The 14,917-nt window shown below is 35.7% G+C and overlaps 1 protein-coding gene across 1 annotated transcript in view; it reads left to right on the top strand.

Annotated features, from left to right (window-relative positions):
- The window catches only part of LOC103192138 (disintegrin and metalloproteinase domain-containing protein 2), a 162,812-nt gene that overhangs the window by 25,342 nt on the left and 122,553 nt on the right, over positions 1–14,917 (top strand). The window contains exon 6 of the mRNA XM_007935065.1: positions 13,370–13,426. Coding sequence (XP_007933256.1) covers positions 13,370–13,426 — 57 coding nt within the window. The remainder of the gene's footprint in view (positions 1–13,369; positions 13,427–14,917) is intronic.

Here is a 14,917-nt window from a genome sequence, read left to right as displayed (position 1 = left end):
CAACTAAGGTATATGAAAATACTTACTGACCCATTTTATCTGTTATCAAGTTGTGGGCATAATGTTGTTCATCATATTTCTTTATTATCCTGTTTAGTGACTACAGGAAGGAGTATTAATGGTACTTCTTTCATTTAAGATATTAGTAATTTGTATCTTCATTTAAAAGTTCTTAATTTTTCTGGCTAGAGGGTCATCAATTTCATTGATCTCTTGGGAAAATAAAATATTTTGTTTCATTTATTTTTTCTCTGATTTTGTTTTGTTTTGTTTTGTTTGTTGTCTATTTTTAAATTTCTGTTTTCTATTATTGTGTTTCTTTGTGTTACTTGAATATTTATAAAATACAATCTGGACTTTTCTGTAGTGTGTTTGAGTACTTCTTCGTACAACATTTTAGTGTTTGCTTCAGGTTTGCATTCTATATGCACAATTTTGGAGCTGGCATGGTGGGTTTGGACTGGCTGAGGGAGACTAGTAAGGAAGTGAACCAGTCCAGCAGGTTTGGAGCAACTCAGGGAAACCAGGAGGGAGGAAAGCCACTGCAGGGTGTAGAGCAGCTGAGGGAGACCAGGAGGGAGGTGAGCAGGTACAGCAGGTTTGGAGCACCTGAGGGAGACTGGGATAAAAGTGGAGCTATTTGGAACAACTGAGGGAGACAAACTTATCTGTCAGTTTTTCATACTGTGGAAGCTTGCATGTTGCTGTAAGACTGGAAGCTATGCCATCAGTGCTTCAAATGCTAGCTGGGTTACCCATGGTGGACAGGTTTCAGCAGAGCTTCCAGAATAAGACAGATTCTTCTTCTTCAAAGAATTGGCCAGTGAAAACCTTATGAATAAAAGTGAAACACTGCTTGATGTATTATTGGAAAACTTTTTGAATAGTCCTCAAACATTATCTAATACAGTGCTGGAAGATGACCCCTTCAGGTCAGAAGGCACTCAAAATACGACTGTGGAAGACTGCCTCCTAAAAGTAGAGCTGACCTTAATGAGTGGATAGACTAAAGCTTTCAGGACCTCCATTTGCTGATATAGCATAACTCAAGATGGAAGAAATAGCTGCAAACATCCATTAATAATCAGAACATGGAATGTGCAAAGTATGAACCTACAAAAATTGGAGTTGTCAAAATGAAATAGAATCCATAAGATTGAAATCCTAGGCATTAATGAGCTGAAATGGACTGGTTTTGCCCATCAGACAATCATATGATCTACTATGCTGGGAATCACAAATTGAAGAGGAATGGTGTGACAGTCATCATCACAAAGATTATATCAAGGTCTATCCTGAAGTACAGTGATGCTAGTGATAGGATAATATTCACAAACCTCCAAGGAAGACCAGTTAATACTACTATTATTCAAATTTACACACTGACCACCAAAGCCAAAGATGAGGAAAATTAAAGATTTTTACCAATTTCTGCAGTCTGAAATAGACTGAACATGCAATCAGGATGTGCTGATTATCACTGATGGTTGGAATGCAAAAGTTGGAAACAAAAAAGAATCACCAGTAGCTGGAAAATATGGCCTTGGTGATAGAAATAAAGCTGGAGATCACACAACAGAATTTTGCAAAACCAACGACTTATTCATTGCAAATTCCTTTTCTCAACAACACAAACAGCGACTATGAACATGGACTTTGCCATATGGAGTATACAGGAATCACATTGACTATATATGTGGCAAGAGGCAATGGAGAAACTCAATATCTTCAGCCAAAACAAGGCCTGGAGCTGGTCGTTGGACAAACCATCAACTGCTCATATGCAAGTTCAAGTTGAAGCTGAAGACAATTAAAGAAGCCCACCAGAGCCAAAATATGACCTTCCTGAATTTAGAGAACATTTAAAGAATAGTTTTGATGCATTGAACATCAATGACTAGATGTAAACTAGAGGAATTTTGGGATGACATCAAGAACATCATCCATGAAGAAAGCAAAAGATTATTGAAGAGACAAGAAAGAATGAAAAGACCAAAATGAATGTCAGAAGGGATTTTGAAAATTCCTGTTGAATGGAGAGTGTTGTGTTGTTGTTAGTTACCATTGAGTTGTCTCTGCCTCATAGTGACTCTGTGCACAGCAGAATGAAACACTGCCTGGTCTTGTGCCAGTCTCATGATCCTTAAATGGAGAGTAGCTAAAGCAAATGGAAGAAAGGACAAGATCAAAGAGCTGAACAGAAGATTTTAAAGAGCAGCATGAGAAGACAAAATCAGTTATTATAATGAAATGTGCAAAGACCTGGAGTTAGAAAACCAAAAGGGAAGAACATTCTCAGCATTTCTCAAGCTGAAAGAAGTGAAGAAAAAATTTAAGGCTCAAGTTGGATTATTGAAAGATTCTATGGGCAAAATATTGAATGATGCAAGAAACATCAAAAGAAGATGAAAGGAATAGACAGTTACTGTATCAACAAGAATCGGTTGATGCTCATCCATTTCAAGAAGTGGCATATGATCAAGAACTAGTGTACTGAAGGAAGAAGTCAAAGCTGCACTGAGAAAATTGGTGAAAAACAAGGCTCCAGGAATTGATGGAATAACCATTGAGATGTTTCAACAAAAGGATGCTGCACTGAAGGCACTTACTCGGCTATGCCAGGAGATTTGGAAGACAGCTACCTAACCAAATGACTGGAAGAGAACCATATTTGTATCCATTCCAAAGAAAGGTGAGCCTACAGAATGTGGAAATTACTGAACAATGTCATTAATATCAAACACAATAAAGTCTTACTAAAGATAATTCAAAAATGGTTGCAGCAGTGTATTCACAGAGAATTTCCATAAATGCAAGCTGGATTCAGAGGAGGACGTGAAACAAGGGATGTCATGTGGATCTTGGCTGAAAGCAAAGAATACCAGAAAGATGTTTACTTGTGTTTTATTGACTATGGAAAAGCATTCGATTGTGTGCATCATAACAAACAAATTCTGGATAATATTGAAAATAAAGGGAATTTCAGAACATTTAATTGTACTCATGAGGGACCTGTGCATAGATCAGGAGGGTGTTGTTCAAACAGAACAAGGGGATACTGCATGGTTTAAAATCAGGAAGAGAATGCATCAGGGTTGTATCCTTTCACCATACTTACTCAATCACTATGTTGAGCAAACAATCCAAGAAGCGGACTATATAAAGAAGAATATGGCATCAAGATTGGAAGAAGGCTCATTAACAACTTGTGACATGCAGACAACACAACTTTGCTTGCTGAAAGTGAGGATGACTTGAAGCACTTACTGATGAAGATCGAAAACAACAGTCTGCAGTATAGATTGTTGTTGTTATGTGCAGTTGAGTCATCGCAGATTCATAGTGACCTTATGAACAACAGAATGAAACACTGCCCAGTCCTGTGCCAGTCTCACAATTCCCACTATACCTGAGCCCATTGCTGCAGCACCATATCAACCCATCTTGTTGAGGTCCTTACCCTCTTTTGTTGACCCTCCACTTTACCAAGCATGACATCCTTCTCCAGAAAATAGTCCCTTCTGACACCATGACCAAAGTAGGTGAGATGAAGTCTGGCCATTGTTGCTTCCAAGGAGCATTCCAGCTGCACTTCTCCAGGACAGATTTCTTAGTTCTTTTAGCATCCCACAGTACTTTCAGCATTCTGTGCCAAGATGACAACCTAAAACAATAAACTCTTCTTTGGTCTTCCTTATTCATTGTCAACCTCTCACATGCATAGGAGGCAATTGAAAATATGATGGCTTGCATTTGGCACATCTTAGACTTCAAGGAGATATATTTGCTTTTCAGAACTTAAAAGAGGTCTTTTGCAACAGATGTGCCAAATGCAATATGTCTTTTGATGTCTTTACTGGTGCTTCCATTGGTGTTCAGTGTAGAAGCAAGTAATATGGAGTCTTTGACAACTTCAGTCTTTTCTCCATCTATTGTAATGCTACTTTTTGGTCCAGTTGCAAGGCTTTTTATTTTCTTTATATTGACATGTAATCCATACTGCAGACTGTAGTCTTTAATCTTCATCAGTAAGTGCACCAAGTCATCCTCACTTTCAACAAGGAAAGTTCTGTCATGTGTGTATCAACAGGTTGTTAATGAGCCTTCCTCAAATTCTGATGCCACATTCTTCTTCATTGTCCAGCTTCTCGGATAATTTGCTCAGCATACAGATTGAATAAGTATGGTGAAAGGATACAACCTTGATGCACTAACTTCCTGATTGTGAAACATGCAGTATCCCCTTGTTCTTTTCAAATGACAGCCTCCTGATCTATGTACAGATTTCTCATGAGTACAATCAAGTGTTCTGGAATTCCCATTCTTCTCAATGTTATCCACAATTTGTTATGATCAATACAATCAAATGCCTTTGCATAGTCAATAAAACACAAGTAAACATCTTTCTGGTATTCTTTGCTTTGAGTCAAGATTCATCTGACATCAGAAATTATATCCCTGGCTCCACGTCCCCTTCTGAATCCAGCTTGCATTTTTGGAAGTTCTCTGTCAAAATCCTGCTGCAACCATTTTTGAATTATCTTCAGTAAGATTTTATTTGCACGCAATATAGATATTGTTTGATAATTTCCACATTCTGTAGGCTCACCTTTCTTTGGAAAGGGTACAAATGTGGATCTTTTCCAGTCAGTTGGTTAGGTAGCAATCTTCCAAATCTCTTGGCATAACCGAGTGAGTGCCTCCAGCGGGGCAACCCTTTGTTGAATCATCTCAGTGGGTATTCCATCGATTCCTGGAGACTTGTTTTTGCTAATTCCTTTAGTGTAGCTTTGACTTCTTCTTTCAATACCATAGGCTCTTGATCATATGCCACCTTTTTAAATGAAATCTTCCAATTCTTTTTGGTATAGTGACTCTGTGTATTCCATCCATCTTCTGATGTCTCCTGCATCGTTCAACATATTGCCCATGGAATTTTTCAATATTGAAATTCAAAGCTTAAGTGTTTTCCTCAGTTCTTTCTGCTTGAGAGATGATGGCCATGTTCTTCCCTTTTGATTTTCTAAACACCAGGTCTTTGCCCATTTCATTATAATAATTGACTTTATCTTCTCAAGCTGTTATTTGGAATCTTCTGTTCAGCTTTTGATATTGTCATTTCTTCCATTGCTTTAGCTACTCTCTGTTCAAGGGCAAGTTTCAGAGTGTCTTCTTGTGTCCATTTTGGTCTTTTTTTCCTTTCCTGTCTTTTTAATGACCTCTTGCTTTCTTCATGGATGATGTGCTTGATGTCATCATACAATTCCTCTGGTTTTTCAGTCATTGGTGTTCAATGAATCAAACCGATTCTTTAGGTGGTCTCTAAATTTAGGAGGGATATATTCGAGATCATATTTTGGCTCTCTTGGACTTGTTCTAATTGTCTTTAACTTCAACTTGAACTTGCATATAAGCAGTTGATGGTCTGTTCCACAATCAGCTCCTGGCCTTGTTTTGGCTAAAGATATTGAGGTTCTCCATTGCCTCTTGCCACAGATGTAGTCAGTCTGATTGCTGTATACTACATCTGGTGAAGTCCACACGTATAGCCACCATTTGGGTTGTTGAAAAATGGTAATTGCAATGAATAAGTCATTGGTTTTGCAAAATTCTATCATGTGATCTCCAGCAACATTTCTATCACCAAGGCCATATTTTCCAACTACCAGTGATTCTTTGTTTCCAACTTTTGCATTACAATTGCCAATGATAATTAACACATCTTGATTGCATGTTCAGTCAATTTTAGACTACAGAAGTTGGTAAAAATCTTCACTTTCTTCATCTTTGGCTTTGGTGGTTGATACATAAATTGCAATTAATAAATCATACTTTTGAAATGCAGCTTATACCTATGCGTGTTTCAGTTACCTAGTGCTGCTGTGACAGGAATATACCACAAATGGGATCATAAAAGATGTATTGCATTGGGGAAATCTGCTGCAAAGGACCTCTTTCAAACGCTGAAGAGCAAAGACGTCTCCTTGAAGACTAAGGTGCACCTAACCCAAGCCGTGGTATTTTCAATTGCTTCATATGCATGTGAAAGGTGAACATTGAATAAGGAAGACAGAAGAAGACTTGATGCTTTTGAATTGTGGTGTTGGTGAAGAATGCTAAAAGTACCATGGACTGCTAAAAGAACTAACAAATCTGTCCTGGAATAAATGCAGCCAGAATGTTCATTGGAAGTGAGAATGGCCAGACTTCGTCTCACGTACTTTAGTCATGTTGTGAGATGGGACCATTCTCTGCAGTAGGATATCATGCTTGGTAAGATGTAGAGTCATGGAAAAAGGGGAAGGCCCTCAATGGAATGGATTGACACCATGGCTACAACAATGGGCTAAGGTATGGCAAGGACTGTGAGGCTGGCACAGGACTGGGCAGTGTTTCATTCTGTTATGCATATGGTCGCTATGAGTTGGAATTGACTCGACAGCACCTAACAAGAGCAACAGGCATAATTTTTCATCAGTACTGATATCAATATTTTACAGTTCAACTGACATGTTGAAGCCTTACCTTCCTGGCATGTTGTTGTTGTTGTTATGTGCCGTCGAGTTGGCCCCGACTCATAGCGACCCCTCCTTGGGCTTCCGAGGCAGTATCACTACGGAAGTAGGATTGCCCAATCTTCCTTCCGAGGAGTGGCTGGTGGGTTTGAACCACCAGCCTTCTGGTTAGCAGTCAAGTGCTTTAGCCATTATGCTTCCTGGCATATCATTATCTTAAATATTTTTTTTTCACATACATTGAAATCTACTTCAGAATATGTTATAATTTTTGTTTCAAATAGGAAGCATAGTTTAGAAAACCCAAAATTAGAGGAATTTATTGTATTTCCCTCTATTTTTCTTTTTTCAATTTTCCTTCTTCTTTTCTGATGTTCCCAGTATATACAGTCATATAGCCTCCACTATAAACATATGAAATATTTTCATTTCCTTTTTGCAGTCACTGTCCTTTACCATTCCCCAAACTGGCAACCATACAAATATTTTCAAATACTCTAGTTTTGCTTTTTAGAAGGTGATATAAGTGTATTCATGCAGTTTTCAATCAGCATAATTATTTTGATATTCATCCATATTGTTAAATATATTATTACTAGATAGCTATTTTGTATTGCTGATTAATATACCCTTGTAAGTGAATGTTTTTGTGGGTTTGTGTGTGTGTGTGCTATGGACATGTACTAACGTGTTTTTATGTGAACATAACTGTTTAGTTTCCCTTGAGTATATACCTAGAATGGAGATTGTTGGATGGTATGGTAAATGCACTTTTCATTTTATAAGAATCCACCACATATAATTTCAAAATGGCTATATAATCTTCATTGCCACCAGCAGTGTATGAGAATTCTAGTTGCTCCATATCCTTTCTGACTTTGATATTGTTAATCTTTTCCATTTAGTCATATTTGTGAATGGATATTGCTGTCTAATTATGTTTTAATTTGCTGATGTCAAATGTTATTGAGCATATTTATATAAATGTACTGGAACTTAGATATCAGCTCTTGTGAAACAGTTGTTAATGTTTGATTGACATTTTTATTGGGATTCAGTCACTTTCTTCTTGAGTTTGAGATACATATATTCTTATGTAATACATATGAATATATTGATATAATGATATGAATCCAAGATTAGAATTATCTATGAGAAATATATACATCCTTTTTATTGACAAATTTATTAATTTCAATGAAGTAAATTTGAAAATAGTTTCCATCATGATGAACAGAAATATGTCATATTTGAATTCTGAAAGTTTTACTACTTCTTTCCCAATTTTTGTACCCAATGTTTGCATATTTTCTAGTTATTATCCCATTTATTTTTTCTGTTATATTAACACTGTGTCAAAGGACATATTCTGAGTGGATTATTAATTTAAAATGGTCAACATTAATTTAATAGCTTTTAATATATTTTGGTAATTATTCCATTGCAACTGAAAATACATTCTAAAATTTTTACATGTAGTATTCTATAAGTATGAGTAAGGACAAAATGGTTAATAATATTTCTGAGAAAGGTATTTAAGTATCTCCATTTATTATTGTAGATTTATCCTTATTTGGTCCTCCAAAATCATATGTGTATATGTGTGTGTGCGTGTATATACACATATATCACATATATACATATACATGTACATACGTACATATAAATATATATGTGTGTGTGTGTGTGTGTATATATATATATATATATATATATATATATATATATATAAAATATATATTGACTTTGTCTTCTGTTGACTTTGTCTTCTCAAGCTGCTCTTTGAAATCTTCTGTTCAGGATTGTTTGGCCTCCTGAGTCCTTTGCATTTCCCAGTGAAGTTCATTTATTTTCAATATCTGTAAAAGCTAGCTAGGATTTGGTAGGGTTTATATTTCACCTCAAGCAGAGCCACCACCAATATGTCAATGGGGGCTTGTGTATTGTTATTATGTTGAAGTTCAGTGGAGCTTCCAGACTAAGATAAACGAAGAAGATGTACACAGCCAGAGTGTTCCTTAAAAGTGAGCATGACGAGACTTCATCTCTTAAACTTTGGTTATGTTGTTGGGAGGGACCATTCCCTGAAGAAGGATATCATGCTTGGTAAAGTACAGGGTCAATGAAAAGAGGAAGACCTTCAATGAAATGGATAGACACAGTGGCTGCAATGATGGGCTCAAGTATGCCAACACTTGAGAGGATAGCTTATGACTGGGCATTGTTTTGTTCTGTTGTATCTAAGGTCACTATGAGTTGGAACTGACTTGACAACACCTAACAACAACAGGGATAAAGATCTGGCAATCTACTAAAAAATCAGCAAGTAAGAACTCTATGCATCTTAACAATCCAATTCCACTGTACGTGTGGTCACCATGTGTTAGAAGCTGACTTGATGGAAGCTAACAACAACAAAACCTTGCTTAAACTGTAGATTAATCTGGGAAGTATTGCCATCTTATCAATATTTAGTTTTTCTGTAGAGAACATAAGATAACTTTTATTCTTTAAGGTTATCTTTAATTTGTTTCTGCAGTGTTTTAGACATTTTAATCTTGTACATATTCATTAAATTTATTTTTATAAATTTTATTAGTTTAGATGCTATGGTTAATTGAATGTTTTACTTATTTTTTGCATTTTTTAGTATATAGAAATGCAGTTTTTATATATCAGTCTTGTATTCCGAACCTTGCTAAACTTCTTTATTAGTTAGTTTGTGTTTTGATTATTTATGATTTGCTATGTACAACATTATGTCAAATTTAATGAATATAGTTTTTTCTTCTTCTCAAATCAGGATGTGCTTTATTTCATTTTGTTTGTTTAATTGTCCTTGTTAGAAAATTCAGTAAAATACTGAATAGAAATGGTTTGAAGAGATATCTTTGTCTTGTCTCAATCTCATAGGGAATGGTTTCAGGCTATCACCACTACAGAAAATGCTATCTATAAGTTTTATTTGTAAGGTCCCTTTATCAGATTTTTTTTTTTTAAATCAGAATAAAGAAGTTCTCACTGAATATTAGTTTGTGTAATATATTTGTCATGAAGGAAAGTAGGAGTTTCTCAGATAGTTTTTCTTCATCTGTTGAGAGGATCATTTCATTTTTAATATGGTGTATTGTATTAATTAAGGAGCTCTGGTGGCATAGTCCCTAAGGCATTGGACTTCTAACAGAGGTTGGTGGTTCAAACCCACCAACCACTCCATGGAAGGAAGACTGAGCAATCTACTTCTGTAAAGATTTACCACCTTGGAAACCAAAAAGGGTCACTATGAGTTGGAATTGACTCGATGACAGTGAGTTTGGTTCTTTTCATTACATTAATTGATTTTGCACATTAAACAAATCTTGCATCTGGGATAAATCTTACTGTGTCATAGCGTTTGGTTTGATAGAATTTCTTAAGGATTATTTTATCTCTATTTTAAGAGGATTGTTTGTGTGTAGATTTGCTTTTTCATGGTATCTCTCTCTGGATTTTGCCTCAGAGCAACACTAAAACCAAGTTAATTCTGATTCATAGCAACCTCACAGGGTAGAGTAAAACTGTCCTATAAGGTTTTCTAACCTGTAAATCTTTACAGAAGCATATTGTCACATCATTCTCTTGCTGGTGAGTTTGAACGGACAACATTTAGGTTAGCGAATGATTGCTTTAACTACTGCACAACTAAGTCCTGTATCAGGGGGTCACTCATCTATGTCAAGAAATTTGGAAGACAGCTACCTGGCCAACTGAATGGAAGAGATCCATATTCTTGCCCATTCCAAAGAAAGGTGATCCAACAGAATGTGGAAATTATTGAACATTATCATTAATATCACCAACTCCCATTGGGTTTATATGACACAGAAGTAAAATTTTCCTGAAAGTAATTGAAAAATTGTTGCTGTAGTATATAGGGAACTGCCAGACAGAAGAGAAAGTGGAATGAAGGATATTATCACTGATGTCAGATGGAACTTGGCTGAAAACAGAGAATACCAGAAAGATGTTTACCTGTGTTTTATTAACTATGCAAAGGCATTTGTGCATAATAACAAATTATGGATAATGTTGCAAATAATACAATTTCCAGAACACTTAATTGTGTTCATGCAGAACCTGTACTTACCTCAAGAAACAGTCATTCAGATATAATAAGAGGATACTATAGGGTTTAGATCAAGAAAGATGTGCATCAGAGTTTTATCCTTTCACCATACTTACTCAGTTTTTATGCTGAGCAAATAATACGAGAAGCAGACTATATGAAGAAGAATGCAATATCAGGATTGGAGGAAGACTCATTAATGACCTTGATATGCAGATGACATTACCTTGCTTTTTGAAAGTGAAGAAGACTTGTCACACTTATTGATGAAGGTCAATGAGTATGAATTACACTTCAACAAAAAGAAAACAAAACCCTCACAGCTGGACCAATAAGCAGCAACATGGTAAATAGAGAAAATATACAAGTTGTCAAAGATTTCACTCTACTTGGATCCAATGACCATGGAAGCAGCAGTTAAGAAATCAAACGAGACATTGCATCAGACATAGCTGCTACAAAAGATGCATTGAAAGTGTTAAAAGCAAAGATGTCATGTTGGAGACTAAGGTGTGCCATGATCTTTTCAATCATCCATATACATATGAAAGCTGGACAATGAATAAGGAAGACCAAAAATACTTTATTCCTTTAAATTATAGTGTTGGTGAATAATAATAAATACACCACAAACCACAAGAAAAATGAATAAATATCACTGAAGAAGTACAGCCAGAAGGCTGCTTAGAAACAAGGATGGTGAGACTTCATCTCACATACTTTGGACATATTATCAGGATGGACCAATCCTTGGTGAAGGACATAATGCTTGGAAAAGTAGAAAGCCAGTGAAAAAGAGGAAGGCTCAAGAAGATGGATTGTTACAGTGGTTTCAACAATGGGCTCGACCATAGCAACAATTGTGAGGATAGTTCAGGACTGGGCAGTGCTTAGTCAACTGCACTAAGGGTTTCCATGAGTTGGGGCCACCTGGATGGCACTTAACAACAACAACTATGTATATATGTGTGTGTGGTTATTGTTGTTGTTTGCCATTTGGAGCCATCTGGATGGCACCTAACAACAACAACTATGTATATATGTGTGTGTGGTTATTGTTGTTGTTTGCCATTTGGAGCCATCTGGATGGCACCTAACAACAACAACTATGTATATATGTGTGTGTGGTTGTTGTTATTACTTGCCATCGATTTGGACCTGACTCATAGCGACCCCTCCTTGGGTTTCTGAGGCAGTATCACTACGGAAGTAGATTGCCCAACCTTGTGTGTGTGTGTGTGTGTATCTATCTGCCTTTCTATCTATCTATCTAAAAGAGAGAACTTTGATGGTCCTTCCCACTTCCTGAATAGTCAGTCCCACCAGTGACCTTTGACATGTGTTAAATCTGTATAGTCCACCTATACTACCATCGTTTGTTTTTGTTTTCTTAAATTGCTTGACCCATCCCAGTAGTATGTTCTCTAATATTCTTGCCTATGTTCAATTCTTTTTCTTTTTTTCATTTCATTTCTGATTTAGGTGAAAATTTACAGAGCAAATTAGTTTTCCATTCAACAACTTACAGATATTTTGTTTTGTGACATTGATTTCAATCCCCATAATGTAACAGTGGTCTTCCCACTTCCTGTCTGTTGTTACCATTTCCCTTTGTCCTTTTTTCCTATCATTTCCTGTCTTCTTATGTTTATCCCTGGGCACAAGCTGCTTTTTTGACCTCATATAATTGATTATTTTAATAAGTGCATACGTCCTTGGTGTTATTGTTCACCTTATAATCCTGTCTATCATTTGGCTGAAAGTTGAGCAAGCCACAGGGGTGAGTTCAGTTTCAAGACTGAAGGATATCTAAGGATCTTAGTCATAGACAGGTCCCCCAGTTTCCATCAAACTACTAAGCCTGCTTTTTCTTTTAATTTTTTTTTTTTTTTCATGGATGCTGGGTTCATGTGGTCCTTTATTCCTTTGGAGTAATTGTTTCCTTGCATCTTTGATTTTCCTCACTCATCTTTGCTCCCGATAGGGAGAAACCAATAGTTGCCTACATCCAATTCTTTTGTATTTTCTTTGCCAAGACAATCTCTTTACTAGAATTGAGGTCATGTTTATTTAACTCTAATATATGTGCTTTTGTCCCCTTCTATGGCTGCTGTCTATTACTAAATGAAATAAATGGCTTTTGAGGTCTTTGACATCTGACACCTGCCCACCTTTCTAACACACACATTTCTTGGCATTATACAGACTTTTCTTAAATTTTAATTTATTCATTATTTTGACTCTATTGCTCATCTTTTTCCAAAGTGACTTATACAAAGATTATCATTGCCATTCAGATGAAATCCTGCCCCAAGAACACAGGGAAATGTCGTTACTCTCTCAGAGGCGTATGCATAACTATAACACAGTATTGCAAAATTGGCATCATTAAGCTATTAGAACTATACACATTTTGTATTTGGGAATTGATGGGATGATTTCTTCAGAGAAGAGAATAATGTGTCTAGCCCAATACTAATAAGAATGCAGAGAATGGAAAGTAGAAAAAAACATTTTTTTTGAGTAAATTAAATGCTAGTTTAGGTGTAGAAGATGTACAAAAGAAATAAGGAAATCATCATTAAAACAATTTTGAGTGCCTAACTTTGCTTATAATATTGGGCTATATTTGTATATGAGAGGTTTTCTTTTTCACCATTCAGTCATTAACTGTAATGATATATATTAATTATTTTAATGACTTTTTAAAATTTTTTGACATGAAATTTATATTTGTTTTGTTTTTCAGCCAGTGTCAGATTTCTCTCAGTATATAGAAATGCATATTGTAGTTGAAAAAAATTTGGTAAGTATATTCTGATTTATTTATCTTATATCACTTGTATTATCAGTGAGACATTTTTAAAATAATTTGCAATGAAGTTTTAAAAGAAGAGAAGCTATGATAATATTTGTTTTAGCCTCTCTATAATGTGTTTAAACTTTCAGTATCAGCAGAAAATTGGAGAGCAATTCCTATTAAATGTTTATTCTTAATTTTATAGGATTTTAAGATATAAATAGTTGCTACTTTTAGGATAGTTTCTCAGTAATATTTAAAAATAGCTTCATTTCAGAACCATTATAGAAATTTATGGTATATATCCTAGCACTTTAGAAAAATAATGCTTGATATTATTTATATTATTTAAACAGGAAATAGAGTTTTCCATTCATAAATGTTTTTGGTGGGCAGGAAAAAAAAAAAAAAACTATTAATATGTAAGGGGAAGAAATATCATCCCTGAAATTTACTTTTTCCAGTATATTCCCATAAATGGAATCCAATCATTATTATTTGGAATTCCTGAAATGACTTTAGAATCATTTTCTTTTTCATTTTATTTTTTTTTTCCTCTACTCTGTGGTCAGTTTCCCAATCTTATCATCTTAAAAATGTGTAGTTTGCTCATATTGTGGAATTTCACTATACATACTTCCTCTACATTCATTTTCAGAGTTTCCTGTTTTTTTTTTTTTTTTTCAATTGATACAAAATCTTCTCTAACTTTCTGTTTATTCTTTTAAAATTGTATCTAGAGATTTTAACTCTCAAAATAAATTCTTTCATTACCGACTTGTTTTGGCACCTTCAATGAATTGAATTTTATTCAACTCTCTAATCATTTTACACTTAGTGGTAGGGCTGTAAAGAAGCTCTGGTGGAGTAGTGCCTAAGTATTTGACTGCTAACTAGATGATTGGTATTTCAAACCCACCAGCCACTATGTGGAAGGGAGACTGGGCAATCTACTTCTATAAAGATTTACTGCCTGGGAAACCCAAAGGGGGTCGCTATGAGTTGAAATCAACTTGACGCAAGTGAGTTTCTGTTTTGTTTTGTTTTTCGGTTTGGTACAGCTGTATAATCTTACTTAAATCTCTTACTGGAGGATAGATTTGTCCACAGTGATCAAAATATTTTCCAAAATAGGTGTACTATTTTCCATTCCCACCAGTGCTATATCAGTGTTCCAATTACTTCATATCTTTGCCAATACTTGTTACTGTCCTTTTCTTTGTAGCCATTTTGTTGTTGTTGTTAAGTGCCGTCGAGTCATTTCCAACGCATAGTGAACCCATGCACAGCAGAACGAAAAACTGCCTGATCCCGCACCAGCCCCACAATCCCTGCTATACTTGAGCCATCATCGCAGCCACTGTGTCAATACATCTCCTTGAAGGCCTCCCCCTCTTTCATCGACCCTCCACCCTACCAAACATGACATCCTTCTCCAGGGAATGGTCCCTTCTTACAACATGGCCAAAATAGGTGAGACGAAGTCTGGCCATTCTT

Source organism: Orycteropus afer, unplaced genomic scaffold (genome assembly GCF_000298275.1).
Source record: "Orycteropus afer afer isolate SDZICR_OR568_19922 unplaced genomic scaffold, OryAfe1.0 scaffold00024, whole genome shotgun sequence".
NCBI lineage: Eukaryota > Metazoa > Chordata > Mammalia > Tubulidentata > Orycteropodidae > Orycteropus > Orycteropus afer.
This window is presented reverse-complemented; position numbering and strand designations above follow the sequence as displayed.